Genomic DNA, 20,281 nt, shown 5'->3' on the forward strand with positions numbered 1-20,281 from the left:
AGGGCCCAGCATTCATGCTAGCTATACCACGAAGACCCCCAATTAACTCCAGCCAAAACACTATTTCCCCAAAGAATATGAGTGAAGAAGTGCTCTTAAACCTACAAAATGCTCTGCAAATATGAAGTATTATTATTATTATGGGGGGCAATTAAGTTTGGCTCATGTTATATCTTGCCTTAAAGTGTTTCCTAATTGTTTCATATGCTGTTGGCAGTAACAAACCACAGCTTATTAAGGAGGGCAGGAATCACATGGTATTTTTTGTATCCTCATAGTCCCTACCAGTGCTTAGCTACAGTTAACACTCAATTCCAATGAAATCAATTAATCAAAATAATGGCTTTCTTAACCTCAGAGCTGCGCATTGGGCCAAGTGGTTCAGTTGTTAAACACCTAAGAAATAGTTGGTTAGGACATATGACTACAAATGAAACCCTGAAAGTAAATTTGAGACTTACATTCAATGGAATTCAACCATCTTCTTCCATTTTACTCATAAAGCTATGGTGCAGGAGCTGAATTCCTTACATCAGAGCTTCAATGTTGCAGGACTGAATAGTTTGCTTCATGATGTTTCAGAATGATGTCTAAGGTCAAAGATTCAAGTACTGCAGTTCTCAAATTTGGTATTGTTTGTTTGAGTGTTGTCTGTTTTCCCTTCCTGATTCAGCCGTGGAGCATGAGTCCTCTGTCCTGTTTCCACTGGTTGGCCTGATTTATGGATGGATGTTTTGGTCTAACGGGCCATACATAGCTTTGGAACAAAATCACGGCGAGTTTTAGTTTGCACTTAGATAAGAGCAGTCTACTAAAGCATGGGCCAGTTCCAGCTGCCTGGAGGTGTGGCTACCGATTTACTTGATTGACCCTGGCCTCGTTTCCTCAGTCTGTCCCATGAGAAGAATGATCCTTGCCATAGTCTACTTCCTAAGGCTAACACAAGAACAACTCCAAATAAAGTACGGCGAGGCAAGGATAAATGAAAATATGATGCTGGTACATACAACTTGTGTTACGGACTCGGTTCCGTCCGGAGGTGGGAGGTTTTAGGGACCCTTAATGACAGGGCCTGACCCCACCTCTCCGAGGCCTAATCTGACTTGCCCCCGGAGTCCCGCTGCCCACCCAAACCAGTGGGTCGGGGACTGAGACGCCTATCAGACTCCGAAACAGATATTAACGTTTAGACTGCTGTACAAATCTCCGGACTTCGAGACGAGGGTAAGGGGTTGCCCTCCTCCGCTTCACACCCCGGCTGTACAGTCTCCATAGTAACAGCGAGGGAGGCCGGGAGAGCAGCTCTCTCCCGCCTAACAACCCGCCCCCACGCTAGACTGACCATTGGTTCTGCGGGTAACCTAAGAGATGGTGTGATTGACAACGAGGTGGGACGGGAGGCGGAGCCCGGACTGCCTCGATCCAATCGAACTTGAGGCCGGTCTCGGGACCAATAGCACCGACCAATCGGAGGGCGTAACGAAGTGCGACGTGCCCACCCACCACGCTTAGCGTTGCCTGGAGGCGCTGCGGACGTAAGCAAATGAGAAGGAAGCTGGGCGTTGAAAGAGCGGCGCTGATTAGCGAATATGGAGTCGCCTGGATGAAAGCCCACTTGTGATTCGTCGTAAGTAGACCGAAGCCTCTGTGGGGTGGAACTGGCCGGACTGTGAGATGTGAGTAGGGGACCTGGGAGAGGGAGAGCCAGGTGGGGGGTAGGCGAGGAAAGAGGGGGGCGGCTGCGAAGGGAGAATGGCCAAGGCTGGGGCTGAGGCTGGAAGACCGCGTGGGCGGATGGCTGTGCGCGGACTCTCACATCACCCTTACCGCCGATCTGGACCCAAGGCCCGGAGGCCAATAAATACTTAATTGGGGCTGAGGAAGAGGGATGCTTTCTTTGTCGTGCTCCTAAGAAAGGGAAATGTGTCTGGTTCAGATACCTTATGACCGAGACCTTAATCTTTCCAATTACTGGGAGGTCGCCCGACGAACAGTCTGAAGATGAGACCTGGGGGCGACGTTTTCCTGCGGTCAGTTTGAACGAGCCGCAGGCCTTGGGAGAGACGCTAGAGCCCTAGTTCCTGGGGTGTTGACTACAGCGCGGAGTGCTGCTGTCCGGAGAGTCCCTGGCGAGATAGCTTACAGACGGTCCACACACCGCCCAGGAAAAAGGGTGGAAGGACGTGTCTGGATCCACGGATACCCCCTTTTCTCTCAGTGAGAAGAGATAATGCCACATCGATGGCATTTAGGTAGCTTCGCGATTTATTTTTCCCAGTGTTGCATTTTACTTAATTACAGAGGTAGAAGCATTATCCTGATACATTAAAATTCAAACCGTAGTGAAATGTTTACTGTAGAAAAATAAATGTGTGACCCCCGCCCCCCCCCATTATATTTGAAGGTTTGGAACGGTTATAAAGGAAAGTGGAAAGGAATCCTGAAGAAGGGCCATTCATTCCTGTAATCGCTGTTTTCGGCTGCCTTCAAGGCCTTGACTCTGAAAATGTAGGAATGGGTGAGATATCTAGCTCCCACCAGCAGGAGCCCTAGGGCCAACTTACCCTCCGTGGAATCCACATTTGTACTGGACTGTAAGTCATCCTGTAATGGCCATTAGTATTCTCACACATGATCGACAGCCATGGAGAGCAGTATATTTCTAATCTATTAGGCTGTATGTGCAGGGGTCAGGCACCTTAATGTATGCCTATCAGTTTTCTCTGAGAGCTGTGAGAAAGGGTGTGTAGAACCAACAGTAAATGAATGAGCAGTGCACTCACTATACAGACCTCTAAAAGTTTTGGACAATCGCTTTTCCAAAGAAAGACCTCACAGCAGGCACACAGAGGGGGAAGATTGGCCCTGGAGTTGCTCTGGTTGTCAGCTACTAAACAGGGTGTTCAAATTGAGACATTATTATTTATTTTTTTAAGATTTTATTTGACGGAGAGAGACACAGCAGAGAGGGAACACAAGCAGGGGGAGTGGGAGAGGGAGAAGCAGGCTTCCCGCTGAGCGGGGAGCCCGATGCGGGGCTCGATCCCAGGACCCTGGGATCATGACCTGAGTCGAAGGCAGACGCTTAACGACTGAGCCACCCAGGCGCCCCTTGAGACATTATTTTATTCTGACTCTAGTCTACCTGCTTTAAATGCCAGAGAGTTAAGTAAATGGACTTACTCAGGAAACCAGGTTGGCTAAACCATCTGTTCTCAAAGAAGGTTTGAAAAAGTGCTGGACATGAATGCAAAACCCCACTTTAATCATACTTACTCAATAATTTGCTATTACAGTATGGGAAATAATCACAAGTATTATTCCCACACAGAATTAACAAGACAAAATGACCAGATGTTCACATCTTTTCCACAGCAGCACTCTATACTATATCCAGACTTTCCTTTCCATGCTTAACCAGAAGATGTACACAGTTTGGTTATAAAGTGATGAACCGTTTTCTTATAAGAGCTTGGGGTATTTATCTCATTATTTTAAAGCCATGCCATATACGGACTCCCAGTGTCTGATGAACCTTTTAATATTCCATAGGGGATTGAAAGGCCATGTTTCTAACGGTACCAACTTCGACCACCACTTGCCCTGTATTCTAGGCATTAGAGTTGGTCCAAGTTTTACAGGTTATTTTTATAATTTACCCAAAACAGCAATTAAACTTAACTAGTTGTCTTGTTAGGGTATACTATCAGCTCAGTCAACCAAGCAGGAAACTTGAGTCATCTCTAACACCTTTTCCCTCCTTTCCATTTCCACAGCTAAGACAGGAGTCCAGACCGTCATCATCCCTTATCCAGAGAGTTCCCTACTGGTCACTAATCTGGTCTCTGATCTCGATTCATAGGCACTGAGCCACCAGCTACCTCTTTAAAAATTAAGAATTCTCTCAAGAATTTCATAAATAGAGAATATTACACTGGGTAGTATAACAGATACCTATGCCCTACTAACTAGATTAACAAACATTAACATTTTGGCACATCTGCTTAAGTTTTTTCTTTTAAGTAAATAAAACATCATATTAAATTGTGATCCCTTTTGTTCTCTTTTCTGGCCCCATTTGCCTTCCTTCTTCCCTCCCTAGAGGCAAACACTCTTTTGAAATTGTGCATCATTCATGCCCATGTATTTATATTTGTACAGTATATATGTACTTCATAAACAGTATATTACTTTTTTTTAAATTAGAGAGCATGTGTGAGAGATTGCAAGACGGGGAGGGGGGCAGAGGAAGAGGGAGAGAGCAGCTTAAGCAGACTCCACGCTGAGCGAGAGCCCTACGCAGAGCTCTGTCTCATGACCCTGAGATCATGACCTGAGCTGAAACCAAGAACCAAATGCTTACTTTGCACCACTGAGTGGCACAGTTGCTTACTTTTATTACTTTTTAAATTTTGAAAATAGTAGTATCATACTGTGGGCTTCATTTGGTAATTTGCTTTTATCACTCAACATTGTTTTCGAGATAACATTCATATCAATACAGATAGCCAGGTTCATTCTAAGTGTTCATTATGAGTATATAATATTGTTTCCATTCCCTTATTAGGTTTTTTCAGATGCTCTGCTATTTTGAAAAAAAACTGCAATGAACATCCTTGTACATGTCTCTTTATGCAAGAGTTTTTCTAGAGCATTGGTTCTCCAAGGGAATGGTACTGCCCTGTTGGTCATTTTGGAATTTGTGAGAGCACATTTGGTTATTATTGTGATTTGGAGGCACTACCGGGGTTTACAGAGCAGGGCTGGGGATGCTAGATGTTCTGCAGTGAAGAGTTGTCCTGCATCCTGTACCATTTTCGAGTGTCCCACAGGATACTCATTTCTAATCTCAGCCTAGAACCTAACTCCATTTTTCGTATAAACATGTCTTTTTTGGCACAGTTTGACATAGTAAAATTTCCAGGAATGCAACTCAAATGTAAATCAAGGGGAATTATACTTACTTGTGTTTTGGAACTTTAACAAGAGTTGTTCATCACTTGAGAAAATCACATAGCTGAAGGCAGCCCAGCTCGTGGTATTTGAGTTGCCATACAGCACACCTGCATGAGCCCACATTTGTAGCTTTTGCGCTCATGGTGATTCTAAGTTTAGGTGCAAGCATCTGACTGCTGTACTTCATTATGTATTCTAGTGTAGTCAGCCTGAACATTTGTATATTTAAACATATGCTGTTTTATGATGAATTACTTTCCATTTAAAATTGGCTTGTATATAACATAAAGTAGAGGTCGAGTATTACTGTTTTCTGCTTGGATAATCATTTGTCCCAACACCATCGATGAAATCCTTTACCTGCTGAATCAGAACCAACTCTGTCCTGTACCAAGTTCTTATAAATGCAGGGATCTGTTTCTGGGCTCTCTGTTTTATTCCACTGATCCATGTGTCTTTATGCCATATCACACTGTTTTAATTACCTTGGTTTTATAATGTGTCTTGCGGCAGTTGGTAACAAGAAAGGCAAGTCTCCATCCTAGTTCTCAAAATTGTTTTCGCTATTCTTGGGTTTTTGCTCTTACATATGAATTTAGGATACGTTTTCAAGTTCCGTGAGCTCCACAAAAATTTGAGATTTTGGTTAGAATTGCATTGAATTGATACTGAGATCTTTTAATACTGAACCATCCTGTCCAGGAATGTCGGTTATTTCTCTCCTAGGGTCTGTTTTGTTGTTCTATTCAGGCCTTTAAAAAAAAAATACCTTTGGGGGTGCCTGGGTGGCTCAGTCGGTTGAGCTTCTGACTCTTGATTTTGGCTCAGGTCATGATCTCAGGGTCATGAGATCAAGCCCTGTCTTGAGCTCCTCACTCAGCACAGAGTCTCTTTGTTCCTCTCCCCACCTCCCATCACAAGTTCTTAGATAGATAGATATCTATCTAAGATAGATAGATAGATAGATAGATAAAATATTTTTTTAAATACCTTTGAATAAAGTTTAACAATTTTTGCTGTAAAAATCGTACACACCTTTCTTTGGATTTATTCCTACTTATACACACAAATATACACATCTTTCTACTATGAAGGTTTGAAATACATTGAAAAGTATAAAAAATAGTATAGCAAACATTCATGTACTCATGATCCAGCTTCAACAGGTACCTCATGACCAGTTCTGTTTCATGTTAGCCCCTTCACCTCCTTGCCCTGGATAATCATGAAGTTCCCAGACATAATTTCCTGTTATCTGTGATATGTCTATGTATGTCTATTATGTATATTGTAATCTTTTAGCAATGTAACCACAGGATCATCACATTTTTTTTTAAAGATTTTATTCATTTGGGAGAGAGAGAGCATATGCATGAACATGAGTGAGGGGAGGAGCAGAGGGAGGGAACAGCAAGAGGGACAGGCAGACTCTGCGCTCAGTGTAGAGCCCGACCTGGGGCTTAATCTCACAACCCTGAGATCATGACCTGAGCCGAAACCAAGAGTCAGCCACTTAACCCACTGAGCCACGCAGACACCCCAATATCATCACATTTTTAAAAAAAATAAATAATTCCCTAATACCATCAAATATCCAGATCCTGTTCACAGATTTCCCCAGTTGCCTCATTAAAGGTGTTTGACATTTGGTTTCTCTGAATCAGGGTTCCAATACTCCATACCTTTGTCAACACTTGGTGGTGTTGCCTCTTCCAGAGCAAAATAATAACCAAGAATTTAATTTTGAACTGTCCTTTCTCATCTTCCATGTAACTGTTGACAAATATTTTAGCTCTTCCTTATTTTTGTTTTTTTATTGTTGAAGTATAATTGACATACAGTTTCAGGGGTACAACATGTTGAATCTCTGTGACTTATTTATTTTATAACTGGAAATTTGTACCTTCATGGCCATTCTGGTGGGTATCTAGAGGTACTGCAGTGTGGTTTTCATTTGCAATTTCCTGATGACTAATGAAGTTGAGCTCCTTTCACATACTTATTGGCCATTCATATACCCACTTTAAGATTCTGAGAGAGGTATATTAAAATCTCCACTAAATTTGTGGGTTTGTCCATTTATTGCAGTGATTCCTTTTGACTTGTATATTTTAAAGGTTTGTCTTAGGTTCATTTTTGTCCTGAGTTGTATTTTTTTGTTAAGTTTTTCTTTTTGTGAATATAACTCTTAATACTTTTCAAAGCTTTCCATTCTATTTTGTTTGATACTAATATTGTTTCACCAGATTTTATTTTGTTTGGTTTAGGTTTTTTTTTTTGTTTTTTTTTTTTTAAAGATTTTATTTATTTATTTGACAGAGACACAGAGAAAGAGGGAACACAAGCAGGGGGAGTGGGAGAGGGAGAAGCAGGCTTCCTGTGGAGCAGGGAGCCTGATGCGGGGCTCGATCCCAGGACCCTGGGACCATGACCCAAGCCGAAGGCAGACGCTTAACGACTGGTTTAGGTTTTTTTTTAATTGTGGTAAAAAAAAAAAACACACACACACACACCTAAAATTTACCATCTTAACCATGTTTAAGTGTTTGGTTAAGTATTCTTAAGGATATTCACATTGTTGTACAAGGGATCTTGAAGCATAATCTGTGTGTGTTTACTATGATTACTGTTATATTTGGGTTTATTTTACAATCTTATTTTGTATTTTCTGTTTTCCTTGCTTTTTCTTTCTTTCCCCTCCTGCCTTCTGCCTTCTTTCTTTATCTTTTTCACTCTATTAGTGTGAAGGTTACTTACCCTATTTCTTTTATTTGGTGTTTACCTATGTGTGTGTGTGGTTTTTTTTTTTTTTTGCCTATGTGTTTTTAACATGCAGATTTAGCTTAACAAAGCCTACAGGTAATCATTAACTTTCATCTCCTCCAGTGCAAAATAATAACCAATGATTTCACTTGGAACTGTTCTTTCTTTTTTTTTTTTTAGTTTTTTTTTAAATTTTTTATTGTTATGTTAATCACCATATATTACATAATTTGTTTTGGTGTACTGTTCCATGATTCATTGTTTGTTCATAACACCCAGTGCTCCATGCAGAATGTGCCCTCCTCAATACCCATCACCAGGCTAACCCATCCCCCCACCCTCCTCCCCTCCAGAAACCTCAGTTTGCTTTTCAGAGTCCATCATCTCTCCTGGTTCGTCTCCCCCTCTGACTTACTCCCCTTCATTCTTCCTCTCCTGCTATCTTCTTCTTTTTCTTTTTTCTTAAAATATGTTGCGTTATTTGTTTCAGAAGTACAGATCTGTGATTCAACAGTCTTACACAATTCACAGCGCTCACCGTAGCACATATCTTCCCCAATGTCCATCACCCAGCCACCCCATCCCTCCCACCCCCGACCACTCCAGCAACCCTCAGTTTGTTCCTGAGATTAAGAATTCCTCATATCAGTGAGGTCATATGATACATGTCTTTCTCTGATTGACTTATTTCACTCAGCATAACACCCTCCAGTTCCATCCACGTCATTGCAAATGGCAAGATCTCATTCCTTTTGATGGCTGCATAATATGGAACTGTTCTTTCTCATCTTCCACGTAACTGTTAACAAATACTTTAGCTCTTCTTTGTTTTTATTTTTTTATTATTGAAGTGTAATTGACATACAGTGTTATATTAGTTTCAGGTATACGACATATTGAATCTCCGTGACTTACTTATTTTATAACTGGAAATTTGTACCTTTTAATCCCCTTCATCTGTTTCACCTGTACTCCTCATACCTTCCTCTAGGGCAAACACCAGTTTGTTCTCTGTATTTAAGAGTCTGGCCTTTTATTTGTTCACTTGTTTTGTTTCTGAAATTGCACATATGGTGAAATCATATGGTATTTGTCTTTCTCTGAATGACTTAATTCACTTAGCATAATACTCTCTAGGTCCATCCATGTTGTTGCAAATGGCAAGATTTCATTCTTTTTTATGGCGGCTGAGTAATATTCCACTGTGTGTGTATGTGTGTGTGCCAGCCAGATCTTTATCCATTCTTCTATCCATGGACACTTAGGTTGCTTCCATATCTTGGCTAGTGTAAATAATGCTGCAGTAAACATAGGGCTGCTCAAATTAGTGTTTCCATTTTCTTTGGGTGAATTTCCAGTAGTGGAATTATTGAATCATAGGGTATTTCTATTTTTAATTTTTGGAGGAACCTCCATACTGTTTTCCAAGTGGTTGTACCAATTTACGTTCCACCAGTAGTGTATGAGGGTTCCTTTTTCTCCACATCCTCACTAACCCTTGTTATTTCTTGTTTTTTTTTTTTTCTTGTCTAGCCATTCTGACTAGTGTGTTATAATATCTCATTGTGGTTTTGATTTGCACTTCCCTGATGATGAGTGATGTTGAGCATCTTTTCATGTGTCTGTTGGCCATCTGGATGTCTTTGGAAAAATGTTTATTCAGGTCATCTACCCATTTTTTCATTAGATTATTTTTTGGTGTTGAATTGTAGAAGTTCTTTATGTATTTTGGATATTAACCCCTTATGGGATATATCATTTGCAAATATCTTCTCCCATTCACTAGGTTGCCTTTTTGTTTTATTGATAGTTTCCTTTGTTCAAAAGCTTTTTATTTTGGTGTAATCCTAATAGTTTATTTTTGCTTTTGGTTCCCTTGCCTGAAGAGACACATCCATAAATGTGTTGCTGTTGTTCTTCCTTGTTTTTAACTCCTCCAAACAATTAGGCCTTCTCATCATTTCAGAAATCTTTACTATTAATATTACCCAGTATTTTTCTTACCATTCCTCCTTACATCTCATGCCTTCTTTCTTGGTTCATTTTCATTCTTGCTCAAGTACAGCAATGACAGGGGAACTCCATTTCAGTCTTTGTCTGAAAACATTTTTATTTTATACCCAAGTTGGTGAGAGCCTTGCATGCTGACTTGTGTGGCATCCCTACAGAGAGGTTTCAGTTGTCTCTGCCGGGATCCTACGAGTTTCTCACTTTTAGACTGGTTTTATGTGAATCTTACTTCTTGAGATTCCCATACCACTTTGGTAGTATGATTTGAACCCCACACTTGCATGTGGTGTCGGATTGGGATTCAGATTTCTCTTGGGTTAGTCTTTTTTCACTCATGGCCTGAGGTACTTGGCCAACTTCGTTCCAACAAAGGCAGCAGCAAATGTTTTAGTCCCTATTTCGAAGACAGGTGAGCCCTTTCTGGGCTTATCTTTATGCCTTGTTCTCCGTTCTGATTCTCTGTATCATGGGTCTGAGACCTCATCTGTCCAGGAGGGACCACTCCAAAGGTCTGCAGCTGGTTTCAGTACCCCTCTAGACCTTTGGGCTCAGCTCCTGCTTACCACTCTGATTTTGAATTATGCTTTCATTTATGGTACTTAAGTATTTTCCTTTATTGCTTCCGAGCCCCGCTGTGTATTGAATTCTTTTTGCTCGATTTTACTAAGCATTTCTATGTGTTCACTGTCATAGAGGTATGAGGTATGAGGTTCTTCCCTTGTTAGGTCTGTCCAGCATATTGACCAGAAGTTATAGTCCTCTTTCTAAAGCTAAATATGATCCTATCAGCCCTTCACCTGATTTCTGTGGACTTGTTAGCACTGCTTCATTTATTCATCGAATGAATATTTCTTACTTATAATGTCTGTGCTAAGAACTGGCGATACTGGGGTAAGCAAGATATAAAAATCTCTGCCCTCGTAGAGTTTGCTATACTGGTTGGAGACACAGAAGGCAAACCTGTAAATAGTAAGTAAAAATGTGAACTGTAGTTTGTGACATGTACCCTGAAGGAAATAAGGAGTGATGGAGAGTAATTGCTTGGGGTTACTTTAGCCAGAGCCATCAGGGAAGACCTTTCTGAGGAGGTCATATTTAAAGCTGAGATCAGACAGATGAGGAGAAGCCTACCTTGCAAATAGTGGAAGGTTCGCTGGGGCCTGTGGGTTAATTCCAGGCAGTGGAAACAGCAAGTACAAGGACCCAGAGGTAGGGAAACACTTGGCAGTTCAGAGTTACTGAGGTGATACCGTGTGCTCTAAATGGGGGTGGGGGATGCGCCCCAGGTAGGTTAGAGAGGCACATGAGAGCCCAGCCCACCTGCTGCCACTCCTCTCTTGGCCCACCCCTCCCCCTGCCTGTCATCTTGCCACACGGGTCCTTTCCCATCTGGGCCTGCGGGAAGTCACCTCCTCGGTGAAGCCCTTCTCCCTTTGCACTACCTCAGCTCCCACTTTGTCCCACTTTGTACTTTGTCTCCTTATCAGAGTGTGGTGTGGATAGTTGTTTACGTGACAGTGTTCTCCAGTGGGCCTGCAGCTTCTGTCAGAAGATACGTCTTATTTACCCTTGTGATCCCCAGACTGTGGCACAGAATAGTTTTTGATCGAATAAATGTTTGTTTGTTTGGCAGTTTATGCCCAGGGCTTCCTTTCCAATCTTTCCAATGCCTTTATAACAGAACTTGTCATAGATAGTAATTTTTGTGGTATTTAAACCATCAGGATAAAAAAAAACCGTCGACTGAGGAGGAGTTTATTCGCTTAAGATTTGTCTCTGATACTGAAGGGGAAAATCGGGGGGTGCTCCAGACTCAGTGGGGTGGGTCAAATGGTGGCCCCCCAAAAGACTGTGCCCACATCCTAATCCCTAGAACCTAATCCCTAGAATATGACCTTACGTGGAAGAAGGGTCTTTGCAGACATAATTAAGGATCTCGAGAAGAGATCAAACCAGATTCTTTGGGTGGACCCTAAATCCACTACAAATGTCCTCATAAGAGACAGAGGAGGAAGAGACAGAGACACAAAGGAGAAGGCCATGGGAAGACGGAAGCAGAGATTGGAACCATGCAGCTGCAAGCCAAGCAATGCCGGGCCCTCCAGACACTAGAAGAGCCTGGAAGCATTCTCTCCTAGAGCCTTTGGAGGAAGCTCGGCCTGGCTAGCACCATGATTCCAGATTTCTGGCCTCCAGAACTGTGAGAGAATACTGTTCTACCGTAAGCCACTGGTTTGTTAATACATAGCCCTCCGCATTACACTTCAGTTACGTCTTCTGTGACACAGCTGTAATAAGACCTACCTCAGAGGCCTGTTGCCGTGATTAGATGAAACGTGTTTGTAAGGTACTCAGCACACCGTGAATGCTCAAATAGAGTGATGGCTCCTTTCTTCTTCATCATCCTCATCTTCTGCAAGGACTTAGGAGTTTGCTTCCTTTCGTGAAGAAAAACTCAACAATAGCGGGGGACATTTCTGTCTTGTGATCGTCCGGGGAGTTAAAGCTCACACCACAGACTTACCCTGAGAGCCTCAGTGTGCCCATGGGCTCCGTAGCGTTTGGATCCTGGTGCCTTCACAGCCCTCCATTAGCGTTTCTGTCAGGAGAGAGTTCAGCCTGCTGCTGTGGGTCAGGAAAGCCAAACTAGAACTCTGATAGCAGAGTTGAAGTGACCCACACAGAGCAGAAAGCAACCTCTCTGTCCTCACCTAAAACAAAGGCTTGGGGTTTTAAGTTTCTTCCTTCCTTCTTTCCCTCCTTCCTTCCTTCCTTCCTCCCTTCCTTCCATTCATTCAAGATTTTATTCATTTATCTGTCAGAGAGCTAGCGAGAGAGCACAAGCAGGGGGAGTGGGAGAGGGAGAAGCAGGCTTCCCGCTGAGCAGGGAGCCCGATGCGGGGCTGGATCCCAGGACCCTGAGATCATGACCTGAGCCAAAGGCAGATGCTTAACTGACTGAGCCACCCAGGCGCTCCAGGGTTTTAATTTTCTAATTCCTATGAAGGGAGTGGACTTCCCCAAAGACCTGTACCAATTAATCCTCCTATCACACCAATCATCAGAAGTTCATCAGACTGAGTTCAGACTTTCTGTATTTGTATTTGCATTTTATCTGCAGGCCCTCACACAAGCCAGGAGCGGGAGGAAGACAGGCAGAACTGGTACAGGGGGCATAGGGTGCATAGTGCCCGGGGGGCCCCGGGGCTGAGTGGGGTGCAGTGCTCACGCTTTGTCTCCCCCGCAGATGGCTGGCACCGTGCTCGGGGTAGGGGCCGGCGTGTTCATCTTAGCCCTGCTCTGGGTGTTGGTGCTGCTGCTGTGTGTGCTGCTATCCAGAGCCTCCGGGCTAGCCAGGTAAGGCCTCCTCTCCAGCTGGGAGTCCAAGGTAAAAGCAGTTAGAAGTGAAACCGCTGATGCTCATTAAACATTTAGAATCCAGAAGATCGTTTTTGTAATTACTGGCAGTTTGAATGAGTTGCATTTTAACCTGGTATCATAAGCACTGACTGCGTTATTTATGCTCTGACGCAGAGGAGAAGGCAAGTGGTATTTTCCAGCTCTCACTGTGGAGGCGATGGGGGGAGGGGGGGACAGAAGCGACAAAAAGGAAATGTGTGTTCGCTGCCTGTTGAATTTCTTGGGCGTGTATGTGTGTGTTTCAGAATTATTCAGACTTAGGGCACATGCTTGGTCTAGTCCCTGAGGCTCTAACCTGGGCCTGGGGACACTGCAGACGCTCCGAAGGCTGCAGAGTTGCGCGCTCTGGCCAGACAGTGTCAGGATGAAGCAGCAAGCTATGTGATTTGCCAGAGTCTTCCAGCTAAAGACAGGCAAAGAAGTTAAGAAGAGGGAAGGGCTGATTTGATTTTTCATGATTACGAATGCACAGAGGCAAAATAAAAAGTACCCATTCCCATTCTTAGGCATTTGGGATTACCAGGAATCAACAGGAATGCACCCAGTTGGGGACCTGTCTAGGAAGAAGGGCTCTGGGCTGAAGGGGAGAGCATTTCTAAATTCCCTGGACAGTGTGGGCAGCAGGGCTCTGGGCCTTGTTAAGAGACTGGAATTTAGAATATTGGCTCCAGGGAAGAGCCTCTCCAGACCTAACTGATGAGAGAGGAATCTGTAAACCGTGCTCATAACATTCTGTCTTTTGACCCCAGGTTCTCTGTCGTTTTTGTGTTCCTCGGTGCTCTGATCATCACATCAGTTCTGCTGCTCTTTCCTCGAGCCAGTGAAGTCCCAGCCCCAGAGGTCGAAATGAAGGTAAAACTATTGGCTTTATTTTGCCTCCTGCATCATAACTCTTGTCTCCCTTGGTCTAGACCTCCATCCTGCCCGGAGCTGTTCTCTCAATGTCAGGCTGGCCGAAATGTGTTAGAAGCGTAAAGTTAACACGAGGGTGGGGAAAGCTCACAGGGAGCTTTACATTCCCTTGTCCTTTCACCTAGGACAAGAATCTCATTCTGATTCCCACATGTAACACCATGGGGCAGTTAGTTGCCTGATTTGAGGGCATCCCCCCTGGGCATCGAGCTGCACGAGCGGTGTGTCCAAAAGCCACCTGACACTGTGGGGCTGGAGAAGAGGAAATGAGTTCAGAATAGGAACAGGGCCTGGCCCTGAAATGCAAGTGTCCCCATCCCGGTAGTCTGGGTGCAGAAACTCAGATCCTAGCCAAAGCGTATGCGGTGCCTTGGGTGTGCTGAATGGCATGCTTGTCCATCTCCATGGGTTTGGTTCCTCCACGCATGCGGTGAAAAGAGTACTTTCCATAGAGAAGATAGGTGGAGAAAGAGCATTTCTATGGAAAGCAGAGGTTGTTGAGACAGCTGAATGCAGTAGTGACAGCTGTCTGGGGGGTTGGCTGGCCTGCGTTCCTGGAACCCCATCGAACAGCACCCACCTCTCTAGAGGGATTGTTGCCACCTCCCTCAGAGTCCTCCTGGAGACCTTACCCATCTGCTTCATTCCTGACTTGGGCGCTTCTTATCTCCCATCTCTCCTTCTAGCAGCTTCTTTCCTCTCAACCTCCCATTTTCATTTTTAAAGTGGTAATGATGACATTAGCTCACATTTTGGGGGCAGGGGGAGAGGGGGACAGGGGGAGGGGCAGAGGAAGAGGGAGAGAGAGAGAGAATCTTAAGCAGACTCCCCAGCTGAGCACTGAGCACAGAGCCCGATGCAGAGCTCGATCCCATGAGCCTGAGCCGAAATCAAGTCGGACGCTGAACTGACTGAGCCACCCAGGCACCTGTCTTAACATTTTTTAAGGGATTACTGTGTGTGAGGTTGTTTGCTAAGCACCTTGTTTGCCTTATCTCACTTAAACCTAAGACAACCCTAAACAGTATAAAGTAGGTGCTATTATTATCTCCAAGGACACTGAGGCTGTAAGAGGTTAAGTAAATTGCCCAGGGTCATACATTTATGGGAAGAGTCAGAGCAAGGATTCCAGCTGAGGTTTGTCTGCAAACCTTCATTGCTGGGGACTAGTCAGAATACTGGGGGCCATCACAGAGTTCATGGGTGAGCATCAACACTAGACCACAGTACACAAAATTATACAACTTCCGAACTAAAACTGGCACACGTTTCTAACTCTGTCTAGGACTAATCATGGCAAAAGGGAGGAAATTCATTCTGAAAAGTCCACAGGACATAATACCACACACATGTAAGAAATTATTTCCATACGTGTCAGGGATTTTTGTCAGCATTTGAAAACCACTCTGTCAGTGCAAGTACCAAGTGTGGGGGCCAGGAATAGACTCCCACCTCCGTTTCTCCATCGGAGAGGGAGCAAGTGGTGAAGGGCCGTATTTCTGGATGGCTTTGGATGTGAATATCGGGAGAAGAGCACAGAGCAAACACTGTTTTGAATTCAGTCCCTCTCTCCTCTCTCCTATGAGTTGCAGACCCAGGAGAGAAGGAGGTTTGAGCAAAATATGTTCGTCGGCATGGCCCACAGAATTGGTGTTCTCATTTTCAGGTTTTGAGAACTGGCCCCTGCCGCAGCCTGGCTCAATACTGTATCAATAATACATGACCTGGGCCTTCTGCACCAAAGGCCTGCTAATTGGCTAATTAAAAAGTGAAACGTGTCAAACGAGCAAACATGTAGCCCGCGAGAGACCTGTTCGGTACTAGAGCCAAGGTCAAAGTTATGTTAAAGCTGTTTTATCAAACTGACCTTTGTTGTAAGTTGGCTGTTGGGGTAATCTCTGGAGCAGCCCTTTTCTTCTTGGTATCTTTGGATCTCAGCGATCAGAGCAGTGTGAGGACTTGGCAGGTCCTCTGTGTCATGCCACAGTATTAGCCTCCTGTTGCTGCTATAACAAATCACCGCTGGCTTCGTGCCTTACAACACAGATGGATTTTCTTACAGTTCTGTAAGTTAGAAGTCCAAATGCAGTCTCCCTGGGCTAGAGTCAGGGGTTGGCAGGGCTGTATTCCTTCCTGGAGGTTCTGGAGAAGAATTTGTTTCTTTGTCCGCCCAGCTTCTAGAGGCCGCCCTTGGCTAGCGGCCCCGATGCTCCATCTTCAGAGCCAGCGAGGTAACATCTCGATGACTCTACTTGCATCTGTCCATGTCTTCCTTGACCTTCTCTTCTGCCTCCCTCTTCCAGGTTTAAGGACCCTTGTGATTACACTGGGCTCACCTGGATTGGATAATCCAGGCTAATCTCCCTATTGTAAAGATCAGGCAATTAGCAACCTCAATTCCATTTACAACCCTATTTCTCCTTTGCCATGTAATCTAACATATTCACCATTTCTGGAGGTTAGGATGTGGACATTTGGGGTAGACATATTCTGTCTACCACAATTGCCTCTTGGGTATTTTGGGTTCCCTTCCCTTTGAGAAGCTGTGAAGTCACCCTGTCACTTGATTCATGGTCCTGCTCCATTAGGTCCATTAGATTAATTTGCTTTTTCCTGCCCTGATTTAAGCACCGCCATTTGGATCTGGGGAGAGTAGAGCTCTGGAAGTGGACAGTAGACAGGTGGGTAGAGCCAACTCTTAAGTGTAGGTTTTGTCAGCAAAGACCAACAGCTTTGGGGCTCCAAGTATGACTGGTTGCCAGGCAGCCTGCTGGATGATTTGGGGCACGTTATCTATCCTTTCAACATTTTAGTGTCTCAGGCAAATGGCCATTTAGCCTAAGCCTTGGAGTGCTGGATTATGAATGTTTGGGTTCAGGACTCTTCTGATGAAAGTTTTAAAGAATCACCTTTCCATTTTGAAAAGGAACCCTCCTGAATCAGCAATGGGTTGATGATTTGGGACTTGATCTTGAATATATGGGGGTTATTATATTACTATCTTTCTATATGTGTTTAAAATTCTCCATAATAAAAAAGTTAACAACAAAAATGAGCTTTTCTAAGACTAAGCAAGCAAGCTTCTCATGAAGTCTTTCAGATAACTGATGTCAGAACATAAAAGAGCTCATCCAAGGTCTTCACAGTGTTTGTGAACCTCCTCCTAAATTGAGCCATTTTTTCCCCCGTACTTCATTAATCTTTCCTTTATCTTGTATTTCCGGCGCAGGGAGTCAAGAAAAGGTTCTTTCCTAGCCATTTACAGAGGATACTCAGAGCAGGGTGTTACTGGAAATCATAAATACAAACAGACTCTGGGCCCACTCATCAAAGATTTCAGATGAGCACAAGCTGAAGTGATCATAATTTCATTTTTGATGTTTCTCTCTACAGATTGTGGATTCCTTTTTCATTGGCCGCTATGTCCTGCTGGCTTTCCTCACTGCTGTCTTCCTTGGAGGCCTCTTTTTGGTTCTCATTCATCATATCCTAGAGCCAATCTATGCCAAACCACTGCGGTCCTACTGAGCACTGTTCGGGAAAACCAAGACCCTGTTCTGTCCTTCACTTTTTATGTCACTGGTGAGCAGAAAGTTATTATTCAGAGCCTTGTTTTGACAGCCTTTATGCCTTAAGATCAGAGAAATATCCATTCATGACTAGGACAAAATCCCTTGAATCTTGGCTTCCGGAAATGGGGTTGCAAAAGTGGCCCTGCAGAGATGATTCTCACCATCTTCAGAGGGATGTTGTGGTCTTCTTTGCACTTGTTCCTCAGGTTTTCTATCTGTTTTGAAAGGGAAATAGTAACAGTGATCTGCTTCCAGTAGATTTTCAATCAAGACATCAGTAAGTGGATTTTGGGAAAAGGAGCAATTTGGATTCCGCTGTCCAGGAGATGGAAGAATCTCATCCTTTCGATAATACACAAGATTCTTAGTTGCAAGGGTGGGATCATTAGGAAAGGAAAGGCACTCCAAGTTCAAAAGTTTATTTTACTGTGATGAGTTGGAAGACTTACCCAGGTGTTAGTTGTTGACCAGTGTGTATATGGTGCCACAGAATCTATACAAGCAATGGGTGTCCCTTCCCTCTGCTCTAATAAAGCAATAAACAACCCAAGGACTCACTTTCACTTCAGACTCGGCCACAGCTTTCCTAGTCTATATTCTATATTTCAAATTTGTTTGAAATTGGAAGGGCATGGAAGTGTTGGTTTTTGTCTTGCTGCTATAGATCTCTGGATTCTTTCTCTTTCGCAATTTGGTAGCCTTCGTGTGCCTTATTTAATTATTGTAGAGTCCATTTTGGGTTATGATCATTTCTTTTTAGTTTTGTAGCCCTTTCTCCAAAGCTGATGAGGAATATACATTCCCAAGATTAGATACAACTTTATACCTGTCTGAGATCCCACATCAACCGAAATTTATTATTAAATGGAGGGGCTCTGGGCTGGTTCCACTTTAGAAGTCTCCTCCTGACTCCCTAGAACTAAATGAAGAAGGATCTTCTGGCTTAAAATTAAGAACAAGGAAACAAGTTGGAAAGAGACCTTTGGGCGTGTGCTATAGGCCAGCAGTAGACTAGTTCCCTTGTAAATCAATGTCTTTAAATTTTACAGCAATATATTTATTATCATCCTGTTTTAAAGTAGAAAAAAGTAAGGCTCAAAGAGATGAACTGACTTGCCCAGGCGTCACATAACAGCCAGTGTGCACACCCAGGTGTAGCAGACTCCGGGGTCCGTCTCAGACTAGAAAGAAAACCCACTGAGCTTTGTGGAGCTTTGATTGAGAGCTTGGGCAAGTCAGGGCCATGTCTCCTTCACTTTCTCTCCCAGATCCTGTTGTCAGGGTAGAGATGATACCCCAGTGGGGGCTAAGCTCTAAATTAAAAGAGGAGAGAATGGGTGACTCCGGGGGAGTCATGGACTGGTGAGGGCCAGGTGTATTTATTTCTGCGCTTGAACTGTCTCTATCTTACTCAGTTTGGAAAACCTTTGCAGATAAGGCTTTGTCACAGAACAATTCAAAGGAAATGGTCTCGTCATCTGGCCTCCGGCCCACAGGTGAGAAAAGAAGAAACACTCCTCCAAGCAGATTGGAGGGGAGAAAGAAGAATGCAGACACGCGGAGGGAAGTGGGGCAAGGCGGCAGTCAGGCTATGTGCTCCTCTCTGGGGACACTTGCTCTGAAGCTTCCAGATTGCTGTGAATCTCTGTGCAGAGACGTTGAGCTAGCCCGAGTGGAGCCTGGACTCCTAATCAGCATAGGCTGCCATGTGTCACCTCCTGAGAGACTTGCTGACAAAGCAAATCTGGGAAAAGTTGTAGGTTCTGAACTTGAATCCATCTTTTTTATTCCCCAACAAAGGTGTCCAACTATGAGCTCAATGGATAATAGCTATGAAGTTTTGGGTGACTACTTACGTGGAGAAAAATGTGTTAAGGGTGGAAACTAGAACACCATGGCTTTCTAACACATGCGTGTGTGTGTGTGTGTGTTTTGCACAAATATAAATGGCAGGTTTCTGTGGTAAGGGCAAAAAATATACTTTGTACAAAGTGTATTTTGCCAGCTGTGGGGAAATGACTGATAGATTACTCTCTGCCTTCATACTCAAAGCAGTCATGGCCAACCCGAAAAAACCCCCACAGGGGTGGGATAAGAAGTAGAAGGCTAGAACATGAATCTCACTAAGAGCTCCACATGGGGCACGCCTACAGTTCCTGAATTGGCACCCCTTGGGCTTACCGCCTTCCTGGAGAGAGGGCTTAGAGGTCATCTAAGTGTCCCATTCATTATTCTTTGGTCAATGTCCTTCGAGCAGGTGGTGCTTTATTGTGCCTTACCCAGAGGGGATCCTGTAGCAGAGAGACTGCGGTGAGCCCCACTGTTTACAAGGTGGAGAGGGAGAGTAAACCAGGAGTTCTACATGAAAAACAGGTGATTTCAGAGCCTCTTAAAATTGTATCCTGACGAAAGCTACATTAGCAGGACACCACACCACTCCCTCCACAACGCAGACATTGGTCCGGTTCGCTAGGTGGCGCTGCGTGTTCTAGTTTAGACAGTCCCTCAAGCCCGCAAAACACACTTAACTAGGTAATTTTTTGACAAGTTCCTTAAATTTCTCATTTATAAAAATGGAAGTAAAGCTGACATTCTTTACTGAGACACAGTATCAGCTATTTAATCTAAAAATTCATCAAAATTATTGT

At 43.8% G+C, this 20,281-nt stretch overlaps 1 protein-coding gene across 2 annotated transcripts; it reads left to right on the top strand.

Moving 5' to 3' along the window:
* The first annotated feature begins 1,538 nt into the window (after positions 1-1,538).
* Positions 1,539-18,201, top strand: TMEM218 (transmembrane protein 218). 2 transcript variants are annotated; one of them, XM_028125919.2, is made up of 4 exons: positions 1,539-1,627; positions 12,977-13,086; positions 13,899-14,001; positions 17,455-18,201. In XM_028125919.2, the coding sequence occupies exons 2-4, from the start codon at positions 12,977-12,979 to the stop codon at positions 17,587-17,589; spliced, it is 348 nt and encodes a 115-aa protein (XP_027981720.1). In that variant the 5' UTR covers positions 1,539-1,627; the 3' UTR covers positions 17,590-18,201. The 2 variants fall into 2 exon arrangements, with proteins under 2 accessions (XP_027981720.1, XP_027981719.1); XM_028125918.2 differs by having other exon boundaries at positions 1,591-1,676.
* Positions 18,202-20,281: the final 2,080 nt, after the last annotated feature.

The sequence above is a fragment of the Eumetopias jubatus genome, unplaced genomic scaffold (genome assembly GCF_037043125.1).
Source record: "Eumetopias jubatus isolate StellerSeaLion01/CBP00866 unplaced genomic scaffold, mEumJub1_p1.0 scaffold_13, whole genome shotgun sequence".
Lineage (NCBI taxonomy): Eukaryota > Metazoa > Chordata > Mammalia > Carnivora > Otariidae > Eumetopias > Eumetopias jubatus.

What these genes read in the sequence shown, in the direction of transcription:
- TMEM218 (XM_028125919.2), top strand. Translation starts at nt 12,977, where the DNA reads ATGGCTGGCACCGTGCTCGGGGTAGGGGCCGGCGTGTTCATCTTAGCC. An exon ending in AGAGCCTCCGGGCTAGCCAG is followed by an intron (nt 13,087 to 13,898) that starts GTAAGGCCTCCT and finishes TTTTGACCCCAG; the next exon opens with GTTCTCTGTCGTTTTTGTGT. An exon ending in CCCCAGAGGTCGAAATGAAG is followed by an intron (nt 14,002 to 17,454) that starts GTAAAACTATTG and finishes TTCTCTCTACAG; the next exon opens with ATTGTGGATTCCTTTTTCAT.